Genomic DNA, 26,836 nt, shown 5'->3' with positions numbered 1-26,836 from the left:
TCTATTCAGTCTTCTGCAATTTTGGGTTGTGACCAGTATAACACATTCAGATTTATGACTCTTAAATGGTAATATTATGAACTTGAGTCTATAGTAATTTATTTAAAAAGCAGAGAAAACTAATGCTGAACAGGCAAGCAGAAAAGAAAAAAGCAGTAAGAATGCAGTAAGTAGGCAGAGAGAGGCAAGAGACAAGAGAAGGTGGCAGGACGGGATGGCAGGCTTTCAGAGAACATTTTTGTCCTCACAATGGTTACAAGAGCTTCCTGAGATGCAGGTGGATCCCATTTTTTGACATCAGTGTAATATTTGCACCAAGAATTGGAACTCTAGAGGGATCCGGTGACAACTCAAAGCGGAGCAAAATCAGTGCCACGGCCACCTTTATCTCCTTCATGGCAAACTGCTTCCCGATGCAGTTCCTGGGACAGGAGGGAGAATGAAATGAGAAGTGGTCTCAACCTCATCCTGAGGTAGGCAGCACTTGACAGGAAATGTCTCTTGGAATAACACTGAGAGTATCCTTCCTGTGATCTAGCCCCATGTCCCTCCCTATAGATCACACCCCTAACCTAGGTGGTGGTTTGAATTGTAACAGAGGTTAGCTCTCTTTCAGGACTAGATGCTAACTCATCCTTCTCTCAGCAAACCTAAATCCTTCCAGGACAGTTAGTGACCTAAGTCAGAGTCAAATCAATGAAATCAGTAAAACAAGTTAACTGTTAATTTTCCTCCCTACAGTTTGCTGATTTCACCATATAGTGTCAGATCAGGGCCTGGTGGACCTCAAAGTCATTCTGAAGCCATCAGCATCAAGAGAGAGACACAAGTAACCTGATCCTTAGAGAGCTGACAGGACTGTATTAAAAAAGTGAGAATCGTAACAGGTAGGCTTTATGGAACCAACAGATTAATGAGGCTCAGTCTGTCATCTGTCTCCCACCAACTGTGGTACAAATTCCTACCTCTTCCATCTCTCAGTAAGCCAGCTGCTATAGCCTTTTAGTCTTGTTATAGAAGTAACCTTTCTTATGGTCCCTCTCTCTTCACCTGCATATTACCTCTAAGTTTCTGTCTCCTACCTCTCCTCCTTCTAGATGGAAGTCATCAGGAGCCATCTCAGGCCCCACTGTGGCCTCCACCACAAGCAGGACATGTGTTAATGCCTCAGCTGGCATCAACCCCTCTATGGGGTGTTGCCTCTCTCACCTCTTCGCTGTGAAGCTGCACTTCCTGTTCAGCTCATACTGAAATCACTGGAAGACTTCCCTCATCTCTGTTACATTCCCAGAGCTAATCCAATGAAGCCTGTCCTTACTCCCTCCACAGCCAAACCTCCAATTCCCTGGACCCTAAGTCAACATTGGTGTTTTATGAAAGCGTACATAAACATCTAGTTCCCAGCACAGTGCCAAGAACATGAACATCCATCAACCTTCCCACAAATGAATGAGTAAAAGAAAGACTATTCTGCAGGGGTATTTTGTTGACTGTAAACTATGAAGTATTTGTTGACTGTCAACCTTTGGAAGTAGGGAAGCTATCCATCTCCTAGAATAGGACTTGACACACAGAGACAGGAGTAGTGCATACTTTAATGTTGAAATAAAGTTAATTGAATTGAATTTTTTAAATAGAAAGGAATCAGATAAAGGATAACTGAGGATTCCTAGTGCTCCCTTGTCCTCTAATGCCAGTCATATGATTTGCTACCAGTATCTAAGAGGAAATAAAAACCTGGAGCCTATAATACACCATGTCATATGACAAATATTTGTTTTTGTTTCAAAATAGTTGGTTGCCCTTGTTTTTTGTTTTGCAACTGTTGGACTATGTACACTGTATGATGACAGCAGGTAAAACCCACTTCACATGAAGAATTTTGACATTAAATTAAAAGAGGTTTTAAGCAACCATTTAAAAAGAATTTGGGCTTCCAGGTAACAGTCAGAGGGCATGGATACTTACAAACACAAAGTTTAGGCTTAGCCTGACATGTCAGTCAACTTGAGGAAGTCAATATAATTTGCATAAACCTCCATTTCCTTATATATTTACTACAAATAAAGATGCTTCTAACCAAGGAAAAAAATGTTGGCTACTAAGAAATGGTCAAATTTATATGTGAACATTGATTTCATCAAAGCTGTGTTAGTATATATTGAAAAAATAGAAAAGGCAAAATTTTTTCTCTAAATGTTACTGCAAACTTTCATGTAAATGATTTAAACATTTAGTAAAAGGGAGGTGGGTGGAAATCCTCAAAATTTGCAAACATCCATGTTATTTCTTGGAGATTCAGAAGTTAATTATGTAGACTGGAGTGGACTGAAATGTAGGAAGAGGGAAAACGACTTTTAGTTTGACTGATCACTTAAATATCTGAAAATAAACAAATACCCAACATTAAGGTATCCCTTAAAATCTAAGTGTGAATAGTACACTCAAAGTATGGAAAATGCCAGACTACACCAACCTTCAGAACAGCTACTGCAACTGAATTATGGGTGTCTACTGAGAAAGACCAATGGTCTCAAATGTCATATTTTTCTGGTGCCACGTTGAATTCTCAACCATGAGGTCCTGAGTTCAAACCAAAAAGAGCAGTGTATGTACTAGATTGATGTATGGTTCTTTCTCTCTTCCTATTGTTCTCATGAATAAACAAATTCTATTTTAAAAAATGCCACTTTTACAAAAAAAAAAACAGGTAGAACCCTAATTATAAGCACCAGTACATGAGTGGGAGATCTCAGGGATCATGATGGCATGTACCCAGAGATCTTCCCAACCACTCAAGTAATTGTTGCCTCACCTTGAGCCTGCTGAGAAGGGCAGGAAAGCATAGTTGTGTTGAGAAGAACCAGGTGCAAACCGAAAAGGATCATAAACCTGCACAGAGATCAACATGGTAAGGAGAAGTAGTGTCCAGCCATTCTTCCAAACCAAAAGGAACAGGAATCTCAGGTGTTAGCAGGAAGAGTTAGTCAGGAAAGATCACACATACCCACCTTCCAGGGCCATCAACATCATACCTCTGGGTTTGGCCACAACTTCGGATCATGGTGCAAGGCATAGAAGGAGAGAAGAAGTGTCATGTCTGTGGGATAAGAAAAAAAAAAAAGAGAAAACCAACAATATTTATGGGGTTGATTTTGGTCTGTACACCAGCACTAGGCATGCACAAATGCCTTGGAGGTCACAGTGATAGCCAATTTGTGTATAGAATGAACCTGTTGCAAGAGATGTAGGGTAACATGGCAAAGCACATATGCACAGATTCAGAAAGGATAGCCATAATGAAGGATGAAAACAGCAAGAATAATTAGAGATTTTCTATGAAAGATAGGATGGAAATTCTTTAAAAATTAGAAAACAGAACTACCATTGGGCCAAGCAACTCCTCTAATGGGTATCTATTTGAGGAATACAAAAACTGATCTAATCTAACTAATCTGAGGTGTGTTTGGTGGTATAGTGGTAAACATAGCTGCCTCCAAAAATGCTAATCTGAAAAGACATCAGTACCTTTGTGTTCATTGCAGTTCTATTTAAAATAGCCAAGGTTGTTGGGAAACAAACCAAATATCCAATAAAAATGAGTGGACAAGAAAGTTACATATTAGGCTTCTATGAACAACTATATGCCACCAATCTAGAGAACCTGGAAAAAAAGGATGAGCTCCTAAATACCTAAAAACTTCCAAAATTAAATAAAGAGGAAATAGATAATATGAAAAGGCCCATCACAGCCAAAGAAATTGAAACAGTTATCAAAAACCTTCCCAAAATTAAAAGTCCTGGACCAGATGGTTTTACAAATGAATTCTACAAAACCTTCAAAGAAGAACTAATACCTCTACTTTTAAAAGTCTTCCAGAAGATTGAAGACACTGGAAAATTCCTTTCCAGGTTCTATGAAGCCAACATCACTCTGATACCAAAAGCAGACAGGGACACAACCAAAAAAGAAAACTACAGACCAATATCTCTGATGAACATAGACGCTAAAACACTGAACAAAATTCTAGCCAACTGGATACAGCAGTATATTAAAAAGACTGTTCATCATGACCAAGTGGGGTTTATCCCAGGGATGCAGGTTGGTTTAATATATGAAATCAATCAACGCAATCCACCACATCAATAAATGCAAGACCAAAACCACATGGTTATATCAATAGATGCAGAGAAAGCCTCTGACAAAACCCAGTTAAAATCCCTTTATGATCAAAACACTACAAAAAATGTGAATAGATGAAAAATTCCTCAAGATAGTGAAGTCTATATATAGCAAACCTACAGCCAACATCATATTAAATGGTGAAAAACTGGAAGCATTTCCCCTCAAATCAGGTACTAGACAGGGCTTCCCACTATCACCAGTACTATTCAACATAGTGTTGGAAGTTCTTGCCATAGCAGTCAGGCAGGAACAAGGAACTAAAGGGATACAGATTGGAAGAGAAGAAGTCAAACTCTCCCTATTTGCAGATGACATGATAGTATACATAGAACAAACTAAAGAATCCAGCAGGAAGCTTTTGGAAATCATGAGGCAATACAGGAAGTCAGTGCCATTCCTTTATACAAATACTAAGTTAGAAGAAGATGAAATCCAGAAATCAGTTCCTCTTACTATAGCAACAGAAACAATAAAATATCAAAGAGTAAACCTAACCAAAGAAATGAAAGACTTGTATACTAAAAATTGTGAGTCACTACTGAAGGAAATTGAAAAAGACACAAAGAAGTAGAAAGATATTCCATGTTCATGGGTTGGAAGAATTAACATCATCAAAATGAATATACTACCCAGAGCCAGCTATAAATTTAATGCTATCCCCATCTAGATCCTAACCACATTTTTAAGAATAGAACAAATGCTACAAATGTTTATCTGAAACCAGAAAAGACCTAGAATTGCCAAAACACTGTTGAGAGGAAAGAACAGAACCGGAGGCATCACACTCCCAGATCTCAAATTGTATTATAGGGCCATTGTCATCAAAACTGCTTGGTCCTGGAACATGAATAGACACAGTGACCAGTGGAATAGAATTGACAGCCCAGAAATAAGCCCCTATACCTATAGACAAGCCCCTATACCTATAGACATCGAATCTTTGACAAAGCTGCCCAGACTATTAAATGAGGAAAGGGGAGTCTCTTCAACAAATGGGGTTGGGAAAAATGGCTAGAAACATACAGAAGAATGAAACTGAAACACTATATTTCACCAAATACAAAAGTATTTTTGTATTATGTATTATATTTTTGTATTTTGTATTATTTTTGCATTATGTATTTTGTATTTGTATATTTTTGGACTTAGATGTTACCAGAATCTATCAGATACTTAGAGAAAAATGTTGGCAGAACTCTTTTCAGCATAATTTTTTTTATTTATAAAAAGTAAACATTGACAAAACCATAGGATAAGAGGGGTGCAACTCCACACAATTCACCACCAAAACTCTGTATCCCATCCCCTCCCCTAATAGCTTTCCTATTAATATGGACCCAAGCTCATTGTGGGATGCAGAAGGTGGAAGGTCTGGCTTCAGTAACTGACTCCCCACTGAACATGAATGTTGACAGGTTGATCCATACTCCCAGTCTGCCTCTCTCTTTCCCTAGTAGGGTGGGGCTCTGGGGAAACAGAGCTCCAGGACACATTTGTAGAGCTATCTGTCCAGGGAAGTCTGGTTGGCATCATGCTAGCATCTGGAACCTGGTGGCTAAAAAGAGGGTTAACATACAAAGCCAAACAAATTGTTGAACAATCATGGGCCTAAAGGATGTAATAGGACAGATGAAGAGTTGGGGGGGGGGGGGTCTTCCACTTTGTAGATAGCTAGTAGGTATATTTTAGTTATATTCCAAAGGGCCTGTGGCTATACTAGTTTTTTTTTTTTTTTTTTTCCCTGAGCCTGATATGTAGGTGGATCCAAGTCATTGTCTGGGGAGATGATGTCATGGCTGGAAAAGGAACAGAAAGCTGGGTCAGGGAAGAGAGTAGTAGCACCCTAATATGGGAAAGGGGTATAAATATTGTTGACTATAAACCCCCTGAATCCATTGACAAAGAAGACTAAGGCAAGAATAAACCAATGGGACTACATCAAATCACAAAGCTTCTGCACAGCAAAAGAAGCCAAAACCCATACAAAGAGGCCTCTCACAGAATGGGAGGAGATCTTTATATGCCACACATCAGACAAGAGTTTAATAACCAAAATATATAAAAAGCTTGCCAACATTAACAACAAGAAAACAAATGACCCCATCCAAAAATGGGGAGTGGACATGAACAGAATATTCACCACAGAAGAGATCCAAAAGGCTGAGAAACACATGAAAAAATGCTCCTAAAAATTTATTGTAAGATAAATGCAAATAAAGACTAACAATGAGATGCCCTTTAACGCCTGTGAGAATGTCATACATCAGAAAAGGTAGCAGCAACAAATGCTGGAGAGGTTGTGGAGTCAAAGCAACCTTCCTGCACTGATGGTGGCAATGTAGATTGGCCCAACCTCTGTGGAGAGCAATCTGGAGAACTCTCAGAAGGCTAGAAACGGATCCCTACCATGGGATCCCACAATTCCTCTTGTGGGGATATATCCTAAGGAACCCAACACACCCATCTGATAAGATTTGTGTATACCCATGTTCATCACAGCACAATTTGTGATAGCCAAAACCTGGAAGCAACCCAGGTTTCCAACAACAGATGAGTGGCTGAGCAAGTTGTGGTATATGTACACAGTGGAATCTATAAAAATGTTGATTTCACTGTTTTCAGCCCATCTTGTATGGAGCTTGAAGAAATCATGTTAAGTGAAATAAGTTAGAAACATAAGGATGCATATGTGATGATCTCACTTACAGGCATAAGTTTAAAAACAACATCAGAAGAGAAAACACAAGTAGAACCTGGACTGGAGTTGGTGTATTGCACCAAAGTAAAAGACTCTAGGGTGAGTGAAGGGGAGAGTACAGGTCCTGGAAAAGGATGACAGAGGACGTAGTAGGGGTTGTATTGTTATGTGGAAAACTGAGAAATGTTATGCATGTACAAACTGTTGTATTTACTGTGGCTGGAAAACATTAATCTCCCAATAAAGAAATTTTTTTAAAAGGAAGTTACATATTAACACTATGGAATGGTACTCATCTTCAATAAGATGAATTTTTACCTTGGCTACAACAGAGATACAAATTTAGGGGATCATACTAAATGAAATAAGCCATAAGGAAAATAACAAATACCGAAATATCTCACTTATATGTAGAACTTAAGGGACATACATAAAGAATTAAAACATACATAAAGCATTAGCCTATGTCTGCAAATCTGGGATCACTAAGGGGGAAGCAGGAAGGGACCTGTAAAGGGGTAAGGACAGAAGACACTTAGGTGGTGCTTGAGGTGTCCTAACATTTATATTGGTGAGGTATGTAACTAGCTTATAAAACAAAATAACTCATGAAAAAGTATTTTTAAATAATCAAAGCAAATGAACAAGGCAACAGAAACTGTGAGGTAGAGAAAATAATTGAAGAATACAAGAGGATAAAGGGACTTGAGATAAATGTATAAAAAGGGGGCACATGCTCCACAGCCTTGTGCATTGCACCCCTTCTTGCAGCCCCTTTCCAAATCCTCCCACACACACACACCATGCATACCTCCTCCCCTCTATTGCCCCTGGCCTGTTGTGGTGGCCCAGCTCCCTCTTCACTACTGCCTGGCAGTTCTAATGCAGACTTCAGGAGGGATGGCCATAGAATAACAGGAATCGATTCATCTCTCCTCCCAAAACAACTACTCATGACCACAGAATGTGAGCTCAGATCTATAGGGATGCAGCAGTCACATAGGCTCCTAAGCTGAATATGAGCCCCATATCACATCAGATGGATGGGGTTTATAGTCAACAATATTTATACACCTTTCCCATATTTGGGAACTACTCTTCCCTGATCCAGATTTCTGGTCCTTTTTCCAGCCATGACATCATCTCCCCAGACAATAACTTAGATCCACCTGCATATCAGATGTCAGGCCCAGGAAAAAAAAAAAAAAAACTAGTATAGGCATGGGCTCTTTGGAATATACCTAAAATAAGACTACTAACTATCTACAAAATGGAGACACCCCCCCCCAACTCTTCATATGAAATTTTCCAGTCTTTAGGTTCATGATTAATCAACAATTTGTTTGGCTTTATATGTTAACTATTTTTGCAGCAACCAGGTTCCAGATGCTAACATGAAGCCAACCAGCCTTCCCTGGGCAGACAACCCCACCAATGTGTCCTGGAGCCTTGCTTCCCCAGAGCCCTGCCCCACTAGGGAAAGAGAGAGACAGGCTGGGAGTATGGAGAAACCTGCCAATGCCCATTTTCAGCGAGGAAGCAATTACAGAAGCCAGACCTTCCACCTTCTGCACCCCAAAATGATCCTGGGCCCATACTCCCAGAGGAATAAAGAATAGGAAAGCTATCAGGGGAGGGGATGGGATATGGAGTTCTGGTGGTGGGAATTGTGTGGAGTTGTATCCCTCTTATCCTATGGTTTTTGTCAGTGTTTCCTTTTTATAAGTAACATTTTAAATAAATAAATCCAACAAGAGACCCAACTGAAGTTATAATCTACAGCTGAAAGTTCTGGAGCCTCAGGTGAGTGCTTGCATGTGGTTGGGGCAAAAAGGGGCAGGAGTCAAGGAACAGTGAAGTCAGGTCAGAGCTCTGGATGGCAAGGTGCTGAGCTGCGCCATTTTGGTGATTTCACATTAAGTGCAGCTAGCAATGAAGGTTGTTCTAAGTGCTTGAAGAAAAGAGGGGCTTAAATCCTCTCAATCTTTGACTCAGGAGGTATTTAGACTTCTGAATTTAATGCAAGGACACAACATATAAATGAACATTTGTGATCACAATAGAGACCAAAGCAACCATCCCCCCCAGCCCATCCCACCCACCACAGATCATACGAGCAGGAGAAATCTAGAGATCACAATAGCACAACCTGCTGGCCATCAATAACCAGCACAGAGTAGCAGTAGCTGTGTCCCTCTGCTCTCCCTGGTCAGACACAAGTCAATAAGGCAAGTGTGATTAGTGGATTGAATGGTACTGAGAGAGGAACCTCATAAGACACCATACACAATGGTTAAACCAAGAAGAAACATTGGAGAATTAAAACAGGATAGAAGTTCAGATAAAACTCCCCCAAAGGATTTTGAGGACAAGATCCAAACATTCCATCTTCTACATCCCACAATGACCTTGGGTCCATACTCCCAGAGGGATAAAGCATAGGAAAGCTCTCAGGGGAGGGGATGGGAAAAGGAGATCTGGTGGTGGGAATTGTGTGGAGTTGTACCCTTCTTATCCTATGGTTTGTTAATGTCTCCTTTATAAAATAAATTTTAAAAAAATTTTAAAAGATCCAAACATTAATTGAGCTAGTAGTCATAGGAGTAAGAAATAGTTTGAAAATAATATCATCAGAAGTGCGGAAACAGCAAATGAGACTTCAAAAGAAAACACTATCTTGAGGTAATTGGAGAACTGAAAGCTGAAATAGCTGAGCTAAGAGCACAACTAACTGAACAAGCTAATACACTATCATAATAGGGTAACAAAATAGCTGAGCTACAGAAAAAAAAGAGGGGAGAGAGAACAGAATACATGAGGCAGAGAACAGAATTTGCAAGATTGAGGATGAATTTGAGAAAACTAAGAAAGAAGTAAGAGATCTCAAAAAGAGATTAAGAGATACTGAAAACAACAACAGAGACATATGGGATGACTTCAAAATAAATAATATACTTATTATTGGCTTACCAGAGGAAGAAAGAGAGGGAGGGAAAGAAAGTATTCTACAGTACATAATAGCTGAGAACTTCCCTACTGTGGACAATACAAAAGACATAAAGATTCAAGAAACCCAGAGGGTCCCAAACAGAATTAACCCAGGCTTAAAGACCAAGACATATCATATTTAGAATGAAAAGGAATATGGATAGGGAAAGCATTTTGAATGCTGCAAGAGAAAAACAAAGAGTCACCTACAGAGGAAAACCCATAAGATTGCCACAGATTTCTTCACACAAACACTAAAGGCCAGAAGAGAATGGAAAAATATATATTAAGTGCTCAATGAAAAAGGCTTGCAACCAAGACTACTATGTCCAGTTAGACTGTCATTCAAACTAGATGGATGCATAAAAACCTTCTCAGCCAAGCAACAGTGGAAGGAATCAACTATCACCAAGCCTGCCCTGCAAGAAGTTCTGAAAGGTCTCTTATAAACAATCACATCATCATAAACATGCCATATATCAGAACACTAAAATTTTAGAATAATGGCATTAAAATATCTTCATTCTATAATATCAATAAATGTCAATGGCCTGAATTCACCCATTAAAAGGCACAGAGTAGGGAGATCTCTCATAAAACACAACCCAACCATATGTTGTCTGCAGGAATCCCACCTAACTCAACAAGACAAACACAGACTCAAAGTGAAAGCATGAAAAGCTACCATATATGCCAATGAACCACAACAAAAGGTCAGGAACAGCTATTCTCAATCTTACACAATAGGCCTTAAAACAAGTAAAATTTTAAGAGATAGAGATGGACATTACTTAATGCTCAGAGGGTTAATCAATCAAGAGGTCTTAACAATTATTAACATCTATGTACCCAATGAGAAGTCATCTAAGTACATCAAACATCTACTGAAAGAGCTACAGCAATATATTAACAGCAACACAGTAATTGTAGTGAATTTCAACACTCCTTGGATGTTAGACCAAAAACTACCAAATACTTAGAGTAAAATATTGGTAGAACACTTTTACATCTAAATTTTAAAGACATCATCAATAACATGAATCCAAATTTTAAAAACAAGTTGAACAATAAATACAAAGCAGAGCTTGGACTGGGTCTGGTGTATTGTACCAAAGCAAAGGACTCGGGGGAGGGGGGGTCACATCCTAGAACATGATGGCAGAGTAGGACCTAGAGGGTCATTGAATTGTTATGTGGAAAACTGAGAAATGTGAACAGTGGTAGATGGCATAATGATTATGCAAAAAGACTCTTATTCCTTAGGCTCCAAGATCTCAGGTTCATGGTGAATTCACCTTTTATTTTTCCCCATCTTGGATGGAGCTTGAAGATAGCATGTTAAGTAAGATAAATTAGAAACAAAAGGATGAGTACGGGACGATCTCACTCATAGGCAGAAGTTGAACGCTGCAAGAAAAACAAGATCAGAAAGGAAGGCTTAGTCCAGTCTAAAAACCTGGACTAGAGTTGGTGTACTGCACCAAAGTAAAAGAGTCTGAGGTAGTGGGGAGGGTTCAGGTCCTGAAACATGATGGCAGAGGAGGATCTAGTTGTATTGTTATGTGAAAATGTTATGCATGTACAAACTATTGTATTTTACTATTGACTGTAAACCATTAATATCCCAATAAAGAAAATTTTAAAACATATATAAAAAGGGTCAATGTTATGAATATGAATGGAAACTTGACATTTTATGGTGGTCAGAATGTAATATATCTCATAGTGACAAATTATAATTCTGTTTACTTTTTATTATTTTATTTATTTATTGTTATTATTTTTTATACCAGAGCATTGCTCAGCTCTGGCTTATGGTAAGTTGGGTGGGAAGAGGGGAACTGAACTGGAACCTATGTCCTTAGGCATGAGAATCTGTTTACATAACTATTATACTGCCTCCTCCACCCACAAATTATAATTCTGTATATCTACAAATTACAAACTAAGGCTTCCTCAATAAAATTTGCTTTAAAAAAAAGAAATCTGAAAAAGATCAGAAGCTTACTTTTTGGAGCAACTCTGGTTAAATAATTGCATCCATGATCCTTTAGGAAATATGTAACAATTAACAAATAATGTGATGATAATATTAACTATTGAGTGTCTTTTTGAACCCTAAGACAGCAGGAACCTCACATCTTCACTATAGAGCCCCTACTTCCCCCAGTCCTGGAACCCTTGGATAGGGCCCACTTTCCCGTATGCATCTCCCAATCCAAACCAAATAACATTGCATCTGCCGATCACAACCTAACCAAAGCAACGATTGCTACCTCAACATGCTTCACCTCAGAATGTATCCAGAGACTTCACGTGTGGAATGACAACCCTTCAGCTTCATTACTCAGGTGAGACCTTTCCTTTAATAGTACACTCTAATTTCATCTCAGGTAGTTCACTTTCTAACAAAGTCCCATAACCTAGATATACACCAGTTTCTGTGAGAGAGAGCTTATGTGCACACGTATCCATAAACTACTGCAAAATATATACCTGAAAGCAGGACTACACTAGAGTTTGCAGTGAGTACCTCCCTAACACTTCCTCTCCACTATTCCAAGCTTGGGATCCATGATTGCTCAACAAATTGTTTGGCTTCATATGTTAACTCTGTTTTCAATCACCAGGTTCCAGATGCCACCAGGATGCTGGCTAGGCTTCCCTGGATTGAAGACCCCACCAATGTGTCCTGGAGCTCAGCTTCCCCAGAGTCACACCCTACTAGGGAAAGAGAGAGGCAGACTGGGGATATGGACCGACCAGTCAACGCCCATGTTCAGCGGGGAAGCAATTACAGAAGCCAGACCTTCTACCTTCTGCATCCCTCAACGACCCTGGGTCCATGCTCCCAGAGGGATAGAGAATGGGAAAGCTATCAGGGGAGGGGGTGGGTTATGGGGATTGGGTGTTGGGAATTGTGTGGAGTTGTACCCCTCCTACCTTATGCTTTTGTTCACTAATCCTTTCTTAAATAAAAAAAAAAAAAAAAAAAAAAAGGAAATATGTAACAATTACTTCAGCCCTCACATTAATCCTCATGGAGCACTCATACATCCTTTGTTCAAATGAGACACCTGAGACATGACTCTCCCATGACTGGGCAATAGGATGCAATGAGGTCAGGATTCAGACCCAGCGGAGAAGTGATCCAAGTGGTGACCTCGAAATCTACCTGGATGTCAAATATGGCCATCAAATGGAAAATCTGGCTGATAGCCATGGATTCTATGTTCTCCTTCATTAGGCTGGAACCCTATAAACAGAAGCACATCTCCCTCTGGTTCATGTTTGACCTCATCCAGTCCTTTCATGTAAGGGAAAAAAATAATTAGATCTATAATTCTGAGGTGATATTTAGAGAACATCATTTGTTTTTGAGCCTTTGCTGAGTTCAACATGTCATACATTAGACTTACCTCTTCCTCACCACAAGCAGGTATTACTTTTCCTGAAGGAGAAGCAAAACCTACACACAGTCAAGCCTGCCAACAAATATATAACTTCCTGATAGTCTGTGTGCTAAGGGGGGGGGGTGTACTTAAGAAATGAATGAGGGTTAGGGAAACAGCACAATGGTTATGCAAAAGACTTTCATGCCTGAAGATCCAAAGTTCCAGGTTCAGTCCACAACAACACCAACAGCCAAGCTCCTCTCTCTCTCTCTGTCTGTCTGTCTCTCTCTCTCAAATAAAAATAAATGAATAAGTATTTACTATTAAAAATTAATGAGTTGAAATATTCACCTGCTGGTAAAGAGCGTCCATCAGGAAAGATAATGGGCTTGCTGAGCTCCCTGCTGATGCGTGGTACTGGAGGGTAGAGTCTCAGTGCCTCCTTGATGCACATGGTGGTGTAGGGCATCTGGTCCAAGTGGTCCCTGAAACAAAGCCCATCATGAGGGCAGGAAGGGCATGGGCACACCAGGGGCTCCTCCCCTAGGCAGGCAGGGCTCCACATGGCTGGGACACTCACCAGGTGATGGAGGCACCATCCCCCAGGAGGCTCTGGATCTCCTCCCGGCACCTCTGCTGATGCTCAGGGTGGGAAGCCAGAGCATACAGAACCCAGGAGATGCCACTGGCTGTGGTGTCATGACCCCCAAACATGAATGTGTCCACCTCTGCACGGAGTTCCTTGTCAGACAAACTACTCCCATTCTCCATCTGGGGAAGGACAGTGACAGCAAAGGGTTTGCCCCTTCCTTAGAGCATCTGGACAAAGCCTCAGTTTCTCTATCACACACTCACTCTGGCAAAGAGGAGGATGTCCAGGAAATCCAGGTGCCTCTTCTGTCTGACCTTCTCCAGCTCTCCCTCCTTCTGCAGTTGAGCCTTCCTCAGCCGGATCACTTGGTCTGTCCCAGAACAGTGGACCCAGGCAGAGCTGAGAACACTGGCTGCCCAGATGCAGCAACCACAGTAGCCCAGATTGTCCCCAAGCTGCAATCTGGGTGCAGGTGGGTGGGGATGAGTGTGGGAGTGGGTGTGCACATCAACTGAGGGCTCCAGCACCATCTTGTTATAGGTCTTGTCTCCCCTCAAGAGCTCCGCCCATGGAGCCCCCTGGATGCTATGGGGATGGTCTCATTCAACCATCACCAACAAGGTGATACATGTTCATTCCTGCAAATATCCTGTGCCCCAACACCTTGGTTCTGACCTCCTGCATGAGAGACATTCCCCACACGGCCTGCCACCATTCCTAAGGAATCTGCAAGCTCCCAGCTCTGTCTGAGGCATGAGGACCAGACCCTTTGGATGTGCCTGATGCAGGAGGGGAGCAGGGGCAAATCCAACCTGTGTATTCGTGGACTATCTGGCAGGCACGGGAGTTCCTGCGGCCTTCGGGTGTCAGCCCATAGATGATGTTGCTGTCATACAAAGCATTCTTTATTCGGGAGGAAAATAGTTTCTTCAAGTCCTCAGTGGCATGGACATAGGATTGGGAGTGTCTGAAGGAAAAGATAGAGAAGAGACTAGAGAGGACAAGCTCTGACCTGGGGGAGGAGTGGGACTCTAGGAGCTTTCCTCAAGCACAAGAGACAGACAGCAAGAAAGCTTTGTTATTTCTGCTTATACCCCCTTGGAACCACAGTTTTCGGTTTGTGTTTTTGATTCATTTTGTTTTGTCTTATCTTGGTTGTTTTGTTTGTTTGGGTTTTGTTTTTTGTTGTTGTTTTGGTTTTGGTTTGTTTTGCTGCTGGTGGTTTTTGTTTGTTTTTTTGTTTTTTGCTTAATTACCGCTTGGCCTTTTGCTTGAACAATTTCATTGTTCCCTCAGGATCTTTGTCCTTTGAATTTCGGATCAAAAGAGACAAAGCAAAGGAGCACAGCTTTATTATTTATAGATCTCCCATTTGGTGTCATAAATGGTACTCCCTCAGTGGCATGAACAGCCAGAGTTCCTTCTATACCAGAATTAGGGATCTAGAACAAGTTTTGTTCTGAAGTGAAATGTAACTTTGTTCTGAGTATAGTGCTTTAATGTTGCTTTGTGCTTCTCTGTTTCTCAGCTACCCTATCTGCTTCTCAGGTCCACACCTCTCAGTTAGAATAAGGACACACAATTGAAGCCCATCACTGACCTGTCTGTCTGGACGCTGCCCTGGTAGCTGAAGGCGCACTTCATGATGACATCTAGGGTCATTAAAGAGACATGTCTGAAGATCTCCAGAGAGGTGTTCTGACTGATGAATTCCTCCCATTTGTCCTGTAGAGTGAGGGAAATGTGACTCCTTTCACTCAGAAGGTCTCTTGTAGGTTATTCCTTTTCTGTCTCCCATATGGAGTCATAAGCAGCTCCAGATAAAGTCAGATAGCCACAGAAGGGGGTAGAACATGCCAGGTCATGTGGCAGTGAGAATTAGTCAGCAGATAAGGTTGGGACATGGATGAGGGGAAGGGGTAAATTTAGTATGGTTTAGTCAAGTGAAACAGGGAGTGGAGAGGTAGGAGAGAGAGATTCTATGACTAACTAGTATGGTATTGGAATTAGAGAATTCAAACTGAGAATTCTTATTGGCACCAAGATTAAAGAGAAATAGGGTTAAAACATCTCAGAAATCACCCCCCTGAATCCAGTGGCATAGCCATAGACAATGTGAGTAAATAGAGCAAATCAGGAAACATAGAATTAACTTAAAGCTTTTGCAGTTCCCACTCTAGTTGCCCATAGCTGGCCAATCCAAATTTACAAGGTGACTTCTGACCAGCCTATGTGAAGGTCGGCTTCTTCTGTGTTAGGTCCTACAGACCATGCAGATGTTCCTGAGAAATGTAGTTCTTAGATTTCAATTTTCAAGTCCATGTCAGCCAGGTAATATCTAGATCACTATTAATTTTATATCACATGTGCCTTTACTTTCCAAATTAGAGCTACTCTCTTCCCCTGATCCATATTTTTGGTCCCTTTTCCAGCCATGACATCATCTCCCCAGACAATAACTTAGATCCACCTGCATATCAGATGTTAGGCTCAGGAAAAAAAAAAAAACTAGTATAGGCATGGGCTCTTTGGAATATACCTAAAATAAGACTACTAACTATCTACAAAATGGAGACACCCCCCCCCAACTCTTCATATGAAATTTTCCAGTCTTTAGGTTCATGATTAATCAACAATTTGTTTGGCTTTATATGTTAACTATTTTTGCAGCAACCAGGTTCCAGATGCTAACATGATGCCAACCAGCCTTCCCTGGGCAGACGACCCCACCAATGTGTCCTGGAGCCTTGCTTCCCCAGAGCCCTGCCCCACTAGGGAAAGAGAGAGACAGGCTGGGAGTATGGAGCAACCTGCCAATGCCCATGTTCAGCGAGGAAACAATTACAGAAGCCAGACCTTCCACCTTCTGCATCCCGTAATGACCCTGGGCCCATATTCCCAAAGGGATAAAGAATAGGAAAGCTATCAGGGGAGGGGATGAGATATGGAGTTCTGGTGGGAATTGTGTGGAGTTGTATCCCTCTTATCCTATGGTTTTTGTCAGTGTTTCCTTTTTATAAATAAAAACTAAAAAAAAAAAAAAAAAAAAAAGAATCTTGGACATGCTACTCAAGGTAGTTGTGTCTAAGACTTGTCTAAGGAATACATGTCTGGAGCGGAGTCTGAGTTGCTCTGTGCATAGCAGTGTGCAGTGCAGGAGGATCAAACATACCAGCATCACTCGCGTAGAGTCGACCATGATCCCCACGTAGGGCTTCAGGATTTCATGATGGAAGGCTGGGGTCAGCATCCGCCGGTGCTCAAACCAAGTCTTTCCATCCAACAGGATCAAACCAGTCCCTGGATCACAGATATGTGTTTGTACAAGATACAAGGTGTCAGAGGAATGGCTGGGGGCAACTTGGGAAGGAAAGGTTGTCAGAATGGGCATGGTAGGTGTTGAAAAGTAAAAATTTTCCTCTTTCCTTCCATATATGTATTTTTTAAGTAAGCTGAGAATGTCAGGTGAGTGCTTTCTCTACACCCAGGTTATCTTTTTCATTCCTTTTTATTTCTTCAAATGGGGAGGAGAATCACCACAGCATTGGAGCTTTTCCTGGTGTTGTGAGCCACATGGCAAAGGACACACCCTATGCAGTGAGCTGTCATTCAGCCCTCCCACAAGAGTTTTCTGAGTGGAAAATTATTAAGTGAACATCAGACAGACAACAGGAGAAATAAAAACATTTTAAGCATATCCTTAGATGGATTTACATAGACATAGCAGATGCTAAAACAAACACTATGAGGTGATGTGCCTTTATATATAAAGCAAAAGGCCAGTGCCCTAGAACTAAAAGTGAAGGAAATCAATTCATAGGAAATGAGAAAATCAAATGTTTACCCAGCGACTGTTAGCTCTGCCGTCCAAAAACAATGACTTCAATTAGTAATCTGATCACACAGCCTTTACCAATTATCCACATTCTGTCACCTTTAAATATATTCATCAGCATTTACCCCAGTGATAACCAACTACCTGGAATAACTCTAACTAAACTCTTTCAAGTATTTTAAGTGTGTGGGTAAAAAGTTCTTCCCAAGACTTTGTGGCCCTACTTGCCTTTAGCTTGAAGCAGTCTATGTGCAAAAATAGCATATTCTGGCATCATGCGTTCTCTCCTTCATGAAACAGCCAGTACATTTAGGGGATGTGAATTTCCCAACTTAACTTATACATAGGATGTTATTATTAAAGATGGAAATTTTGTAAGGAGACAGGTCACAGAAGGAATTATATAAAATCCAGACTATGAATCTTGGAGAGGTTGAAAAGTGATGTGGAAGAAACTGATCTTCTAGAATACTCTTACCACCATTTCAAGTGGGTAAGGTTTTAAAAGAAAAAACAAAAGGAGTTTCAATTCAGAGATGAGGGCAGAAACACCAAAGCGGTAAGTGAACCCAGTCTTAAGCAGATATACTTACCACTCCAGGGATCAAGGACTTTGCGGACAGCAGAAGGCTTTGGTTCTGAAAGGAAAAGGAGGTCATTGCAGAAACTAGAGGAGACCCTCAGCAGGGTGCACTTGAAGGCTATTTTGCAGATGCTGCAGCAGCACAGGGCCAGAGGTGACAGGTCGTTGTCAGTCATGGCTGGAGCCCAGATGGCAAGCAACAATAACCCAGTTATCACAATATTTTCCACATGAGACAGTGGCCCTTAAAGAAAAAGGCTACCCTGGGGCCCTATTCGGGGAGTCTTGAGATTCCCAAACAGATATGATGGGCCTAGACCTCGAATAAATCCCTCACCCCAATGTTACCAGTCATCTCTATCAGGAACAACACAATAGACCTCTTTGTGTGCCCCCATAGGACCTTGCCCTCAACTGGGATCAACAGCGGTAGAGAATATCACATCCTCCAAAGGGAGGATGGACAACATACTCTATGCTACACCTGAGGAAGATGGGTCGATATTGGGGTAGCTTGGAATGCTCCTACCCATGACCACAGAATGTGAGCTTGGATCTACAGGGATGCAGAGATCACATAGGCTCCAAAGCTCAATATGGGCCCCAAATCACATCAAATCAATGGGGTTTAGTGTCAACAATATCTATACACCTTTCCCATATTTGGGAGCTACTCTCTTCCCTGATCCAGCTTTCTGGTCCTTTTCCCAGCCACCAGGTTCCAGACACTAGCATGATGCGAACCAGACTCGCCTGAACAGACAATGTGTCCTGGAGCTCTGCTTCCCCAGAATCCTGCTCCACTAGGGAAAGAGAGGCAGGCTGGGAGTATGAATTGACCTGTCAACACCCATGTTCAGTGGGGAAGCAATTACATTCCACTTTCTGCATCCCACAATGGCCTTGGATTTATATTCCCAGAGGGTTAAAGAATAGGAAAACTGTCAGAGAAGGGAATGGGATATGGAGTTCTGGTGGTGGGAATTGTGTGGAGTTATACCCCTCTTATCCTATGGTTTTGTTAACGTTTCCTTTTTATAAATAAAAAATTAAATTAAAGAATTTTTTAAAAAAAGAAACTAGAGGAGACCAAACAAAGTATGTGCCCCTGGAAACAGCTGGGCTCCACACGATGGGCTGCCAACCCTTCCTGATACTGGTCTGCTAACAGTCTGTCTCAAGTTGCTTCCCATTGGCCCCCTGATAGTCACTGTGGGAATCAGACTTAGTTTTCCAGCAATAGAAGTAAATTAGGATGGTAAATTTACTGGAGCTTAGGCTCTGTCTCAGTGCCAGTGAAGAAGTCAGACAATTATGGCGCTTTATCCTATAGTTTATGGTGGCATAGCCATGCCAGGCCTGAGGACATGCCACAGGTAGAGAAGACAAAAAGCTAGTTTGATAAAGGATGTGGTGATTTATACACACCAGGCATGAGTATGAATCATACTACTGAAATATAATTTTGTAAACCATTGTTAAATCATCAATAATAAATCTTTTTAAAACCAAGTCAGCCTATTATCTTTAAGCCCTATGGTAATTTTTTAAGCCTCTGTTTTTGAGGTGGCACTGGTTTATAAGACTGTATGTGTTTCAGAAGTACAATTTCACACCTCTATACAAAGTATGTACCATGCCATACTCACCACCAAAATACCAGTATCTTTCCAACATACTCCATGGGTTAAAGAGAGAGAGAGATGGAGAGAGAGAGTGAGAGAGAGAAAGGGAGAGAGAAAGCAGGAGAGAGAATGGTGTATGCACTGAAGTAAAGGACTCAGGGGGAAGACGGAAATTTCAAGTCCTGGTGCAAAACGGCAGAGGAGGACCTAGGCTGGGGATGAGAGAGTTTTGCAGAAAACTGAGAAATTTTACACATGTATGAACAACTATTTACTGCAAACCATTAATACCCCCCAATAAAAAAATGCCTAAAAAGGAAGATGAAGAATAAGAATGAAAAGGAGGAGGTGGAAGAGGAGATAAAAAATAAATCTGTTCTCACACAGCTATTTAAGCACTCACTTAAGTAAATATTATTGACTAGACTGACCGGTGACCTGGGGAGGATGTTGGTAGAAAGTCAGGAATAATGGCTGAACTGCTGCTATTTTCTGGAGTCTCACAGGCCAGGACAGACCTGCTCCTATGAGGGCGCAGGCTATGCTCTCACCTGGTTTCATCAGAATCGCTTTTATGTAGTCAGGATCATAAACTATGACATGGACGTTGGTCCCCCACATCCAACGAGGAAAGGCACATGGGAACTTCTCTGCCCATTTCAGTATCTGTGGCAGCTCCTGATTCTCTTCAAACTGTCACCAAGGGAAAGACAAATCAATTAAAAATCTGCTAGTTCCCCTTTTGGTTTTAAGTAAATGACTTGATGGTCATAGGGAGATATTTCTGGATCTAGCTGCAGAAATAAGAGTTCAGTATTCAGGCTTGTCAGATAAAGAAGGGACTACACAGAAAAGTGCAAATGAAGACAACAATGAGATCCCAGCTCACCCCTGTGAGAATGTCATACATTAGAAACCAAAAACAACAAATGCTTGGAAGGGTTGTGGGGACAAAGGAACTGCTGGGGGGAATGTAAATTGGTCCAACCCCTGTGAAAAACAGACTGGAGAACATTCACAAGGCTAGAAATGGGCTTTCTATATGACTCAATAATTCCTCTCCTAGGGATATATCCTATGCAGTCAAACATCCATCCAAAAAGATATGTGTATACCTATGTTCATAGCAGTATAACTCATAATAGCCAAAACCTAGAAATAACCCAGGTGTTCAACAACAGATGAGTGGCTGAGAAAATTGTGGTATATATACACAATGGAATACTACACAGCTACTAAGAATAATGTATCAACCTTCTTCAACCCATCTTGGATGAAGTTAGAAGGAATTATGTTAAGTGAGATAAGCCAGAAAGAGAAAGATATGTATGGAATGATCCCACTCATAAACAGAAGTTGAGAAAGAAGAACAGAAAGGGAAACACAAAGTAGAATTTGACTGAGTTTGGAATATTGCACCAAAGTAAAAAAATAAACAAACAAACAAAAACCCTGGCAGGGGAAAAGGGTAGATTTCCAGCTCCATTTTAAGGGGCCTGAGGGGAGGGACACAGACATTAGGTAGAAGGAATTATGTTAATATATTCTCCTATTAACCTATAGCCTTATAAATCACTATTTAATCAATATGAGAGGGGAAACAGATTGTCTTGAGCATAGACCTCAGTTCTGAGTATATATTCCTTCAATCTAAGCATTTAAGGCTTCAAATGAGTAAACTAACTGAATTTTAACATTGGGCTCAAATTGTTAATGCATTTCTAATAGTAAATTTTTTGAAATATTAAATCACCTATAATCTTAGACCAAGGAGAACAGAAGTAACCTGTCTTGTCAGTATATAAGATATAGTTATTTGGGAGTTGGTCGGTAGCACAGCAGGTTAAGCACACATGGCGCAAAGCACAAGGACCAGAGTAAGGGTCCCGGTTCGAGCCCCCAGCTCCCCACCTGCAGGGGAGTCACTTCACAGGTGGTGAAGCAGGTCTGTAGGTGTCTGTCTTTCTCTCCCCCCTCCCTGTCTTCCTCTGATCTCTCCATTTCTCTCTGTCCAATCCAACAACAACAATAATAACTACAATAATAAAAATACAGCAAGGGCAACAAAAGGGAATAAATAAATATTTTTTAAAAGATATAGTTATTTGTAAATAGTATTAAATGACACAAATCATGGTAAGGTCTTGTATAGTACAGTAAATCTTAACCATGGGATTTTTCAAAATAAATCAATTTCCCAAATAACTTGGTTATAATAAAAATTATCTATTAGGGAGTTGGGCAGTAGCTCAGTGGGTTAAGTGCACTTGGCGCAAAGCAAGGACCAGCATAAGGATGCTGGTTCGAGCTCCTAGTTCAAGGCCCCGGCTCCCTGCCTGCAGGGGAGTAGCTTCATAGGCAGTGAAGCAGGTCTGCAGGTGTCTATCTTTCTCTCCCCCCTCTGTCTTACCTGCCTCTCTCAATTTCTCTCTGTCCTGTCCAACAACAATGACATCAATAATAACTACAACAATAAAACAACAAGGGCAAAAAAAGGGAATTAATTAATTAATTAATTTTTTTAATTATCGATTGCCTTTTTTAACCTAAGACAGCAAGGAATCTTCCTCATTGTTTATAAAACCCATATTTCTCCCAGTCCTGGAACCTCTGGGGCTTTCCCATTTTCCTTCATGTTTCTCTTAATTCATACCATCTGATCCTGCATCTGCTGATCGCAATCAAATCAATGCAACCAGTGCCACCTCTACATGTTCCACTTCAGACTGTGTCCAGAGATGCCAGGCGTGGGATCTTAACCAGCCCCAATACTCATGTGAGGCATTTTCTAGCTCATCGCTCTCCTTAGTTTCATTTCCAGTGGCTTACTTTCTAACAGATTTACAGAACCTAGATAAAGATCAGTGCCCATGAGATAGGGCACTTGTACGCATGTATCCATAAGTTGGGGGAAAATGCAAAGTCAAATGGCACAATAGTCTACAATGACTCAATAAGTGCAACAAGCAAGTAGAAAGATCTAAAAAAAAAAAAAAAAAGGCACCATAAGGTATTTAATCAAATATTTTCTACTTATACCTAGATACTCTCCTCACCTATTCCCTATTTCACTTCCCTCAATCACTCTAGGTCCAACTGTGCCAGATAAAGTAAGGACTACAACAGCTGGATAATGGCAAGAGACCGGCAAACTTTAATGATGACGCTTTTGGTCACTAAGAGGCCATCCCATCATCCAAGGCCCTAGTCAGTGAATCCTTGGACTCCCATATAAATATGATGGGCCTAGACCTCTAACAGATGCCCTCTCTCTATCATTACTGGTCATCTCAATCAGAAACATCATACACCCTCTTGTGAGCCTCTATAGGGCATTACCCTCAATGTAGAACAACAGTGGTAGAAATTGCCCTACTCTCCAGAGGGAGGCTGGGTCAACATACTCTACCACTTGAGGAAGACTGGTCCTGAAATAAGTGCAGCCTAGAATGATCCTAGCTATGACCACAGAATGCAAGCTCAGACTGACAAGGATGCAGAGGTTACACAGACTGCTGTGCTAAATCTGAATAGACATGGGCCTGAGATCAGATCGACGAGGTTTACAGTTAATGGTATTTATGCAATTTTCCCATATTTGGGAGCATCTTTCTGCCCTTATTCAGCTTTCTAGTCCTATCCACAACTCTGACACCATCTTCCCAGACAATACTCCTAGCCCACTTTCATGTAGCTGGTGGGCTCAGTCAAAAATTAGTAAAGTCACAGGCCCCTTGGAATATACCTAAAACAGACTTCCTAGCTTCTTCCAAAATGGAGACCCCAAATTTCATCTGCTATATTCTTACTGTTAGGTTCTAATTATTAAACATTTTTTTCTCTTATATCTTAACGCTTTTCAGCCACCAAGTTCCATGATGCCAACCTGACTTCTCTGGGCAGACGACCTCACCAATATGTCCTAGAACCCCACATCCCCAAGGCCCTGCCCCAGTAGGGAAAGATAGAAACAGGCTGGAGGTATGGCTAGACCTGCTAATGCCCATGTCCTGTGGAGAAGCAATCACAGAAGCTAGACCTCCCACCTTCTACACCCCATAAAGATCTTTGGTCCATACTCCCAGAGGGATAAAGAATAGGGAACCTTCCAATGGAGGGGATGGGATATGGAACTCTGGTAGTGGGAATTGTATGGAATTGTACCCCCTCTTACACCACAATCTTGTTGATCATTATTAAATCACTAATAAAAATAATTTTTAAAAAAGGACTAAAAAAGCTAGATACGGGCAAGAGACTGGTTACTTAATAGTAGCCTCTTTGACTACCATTACTACCAAGCCACCCTATCACCTAGGACTCTCCTCTAAATACCATGGGCCTCTGTGACAGACACCTCTCTCCGCCATCACTCGTTACTTCCATCAGGAATGTCACTATAAGTTCTTTCAAGGGCCTCTCTAGGACCTTGCCCTAGCAATGATAGGGATTGCCCCACTCTCCGAAGGGAGGCTGGGTCATCCTACTCTGCCACTCGAGGAAGACTAGTCATGAAATGAGTACAGCCTAGAATTTTCCCAGATGTGACTGTGGACTGCAAACACTGACTGACAGGGGCTTAGAGGCTATATAGGCTCCTGTGCTAAATGTGAATAGACATGGGCCCTGGGTCAGATTGGTAGGGTTAACAGTTAATTGTATTTATATACTTTCTTCAAGTTTGGGAGCTATTCTCTGTCCTAATCCAGATTTCTAGCCCTATTCTCAACTCTGACACCATCTTCCCATACAATATTTTTAGCTCATTTTCATGTTAACAAGCTCAGGCAAAAATCACTAAAATCGTGGGTCTCTGGGAACATACCTAAAATAGACTTCCTAGCTTCTTACGACTCTAAACTCCCTATTCTCATCTGATCTATTCCTACTTTCTGGCTCCTACTTATTAAACATTTTGTCCTGCCTCATAACTTACTGCCTTTCAGACACCAAGTAGCAGATGTTACTATGATTCCACCCCAAACTCCCTGAGCAGATGACTTCATCAATGTGTCCTGGAACCTCACCTCTACAGAGCCCTACCCCACAAGGGAAAGATAGAAACAGGCTGGAGGTATGGATTGACCTGCCAACACCCATGTCCAGCAGAGAAGCAATTACAGAATCCAGACCTCCTACCTTCTGCATCCCAAAAAGAATTTTGGTCTATATTCCCAGAGGAGGGAAGAGTGTTAGGGGAATATGACCAGAGGTCTCTGAAACCCAATTCCATCAGGACCCAGAGAAAGTAGAAGAAAAAAAAAAAAAAAAGGAAAGACATTCAGAAGTAGTAATAGGTATAGCTGTGACTTAAAAAGGAAGAGAAGAAAGGACCATAGGAAGAAAAAAAAAGGGAAAATATATACATATAGATAGACAGATGGTTATAGAGATAATAGTCAACCCATATCTGTGACCTTGGGATAATGACTGTCAGTTTCTGATGGAGGGAATGGGAACAAAGAACTCTGGTGATAGGAACAGTGTGGAGTGGTACCCCCTGTTATTTTGTAATTTTGTAAATTGCTAATAAAAATTAAAATAAGTGAGTTCAGTATTGTGGGCAGGGGTAAATAGCATATGATTATGCAAACAGACTCTCATGACTGAGGTTCCAAAGTCCAAGGTTCAATTCCCAGCATAAGCCAGAACTGAGCAGTGCTCTGATGAAATAAATAAATAAATAAATAAATAAATAAATAAATTCAGTATTGTTTCTTATGACCTGGCTTTTTCTATGGAGATTTAAGTATTTGTACAAAAGTTGACCTAGAACAGGTCCTGTCCCACTGTTGGGGCTGTGTACATGCTGTAAAACTTTCTTAAGTCACAGAATTTACATAAACCATTTATTTGGCAATATATCTTACCTTAAGCAGGTATTGTGGGGGGGGGCTTTTGTTGTTGTTTTGTTTGTCTTAAATTTACAGACAAATGGATATATTTTTTTGACTATCGTCATTGTTGGATAGGACAGAGAGAAATGGAGAGAGGAGGGAAAGACAGAGAGGGGGAGAGAAAATTAGACACCTGCAGACCTGCTTCACCACCTGTGAAGCAACTCTCCAGCAGGTGGGGAGTTCTAACCGGGATCCTTACACTGGTCCTTGTGCTTTGTGCCATGTGCGCTTAACCCTTTTTATAAATAAAAAAAATTAAAGAGAAATTGTGACTTCCTACAGCCTGTCATCATCTTGTGAATTTCTCTGTGTGGCATAAAGTCCTTTGCTGCTTCCATCTGAATTCTAGCCCCCGGCCATGCTGGCAGCCCACCTCACCAAGAACCACTGCTTCTTCAGGATGGACTTTTTCAGATGGCTGTAGGACAGAAAAGCCATTCCAAGTTGGGGGTGTAGTATGGTTACAGACCTAAAGCTAGAACACATAGGCAAGAAGGGAAAGCAGTGAGTAACTTGGGGTCAAGGAGGAGACTAGGAAGGAAAAGAGAAAGAGGTATTGTGTCAGCCTTAATAGGACTTTGCCTGTTTCCAATACTTATCTCTGGTTCTGCTCTACTGATAATCTTATTGTCCCCTTCTCTGAAAGAAGAGGAGTCAGGCCTCTTTGAAACCTGTACCATGACCACCCTCTGAGAGCCCTCCCTCCCTCCTTTCCCATTCCAACCCAGCTCCTTCCTACCTCCCTGGAGTGTCCATAGAGCCAGTGAGAGGGAGGGGACGGGAATTGCTGTACAGCTTTGAGGAGCCTCTGTCTCTTCAGGTAGAGCTGGGCTGCCTGGAGCAGCAGCAGAACCAGGCCAAGCAGGGAGGCCACTTGCAGAAACCCAGAGATGCTGCCCAGAGATCTGGAGACAATCAGCACAGACTCAGCCATGGTGCTCAGCTTCTGAAGGCTCAATGTCCCTCACTGCCTCTGATCTCTCCAGCTTAAATCAATCCTCCCTCAAGGAAGGATTGCCCCACCCACCTTTGGA

General features: G+C 41.3%; 1 protein-coding gene across 1 annotated transcript; it reads right to left on the bottom strand.

Annotated features, from left to right (window-relative positions):
* On the bottom strand, nucleotides 1–26,836 carry LOC103111995 (cytochrome P450 4A11-like). Its single transcript, XM_007521350.3, has 12 exons — nucleotides 26,542–26,836; nucleotides 20,454–20,595; nucleotides 18,288–18,332; nucleotides 17,032–17,159; nucleotides 15,460–15,584; nucleotides 14,672–14,826; nucleotides 14,123–14,229; nucleotides 13,848–14,038; nucleotides 13,619–13,752; nucleotides 3,036–3,100; nucleotides 2,816–2,892; nucleotides 1–422 (listed from the first exon to the last, which is right to left on the bottom strand). The coding sequence occupies exons 1-12, from the start codon at nucleotides 26,734–26,736 to the stop codon at nucleotides 254–256; spliced, it is 1,533 nt and encodes a 510-aa protein (XP_007521412.1). The 5' UTR covers nucleotides 26,737–26,836; the 3' UTR covers nucleotides 1–253.

This window comes from Erinaceus europaeus, chromosome 13 (genome assembly GCF_950295315.1).
Source record: "Erinaceus europaeus chromosome 13, mEriEur2.1, whole genome shotgun sequence".
NCBI classification, from domain to species: domain Eukaryota; kingdom Metazoa; phylum Chordata; class Mammalia; order Eulipotyphla; family Erinaceidae; genus Erinaceus; species Erinaceus europaeus.
Note: the sequence above shows the minus strand (reverse complement) of the source record. Positions and strands in the feature narration are given on the sequence as shown.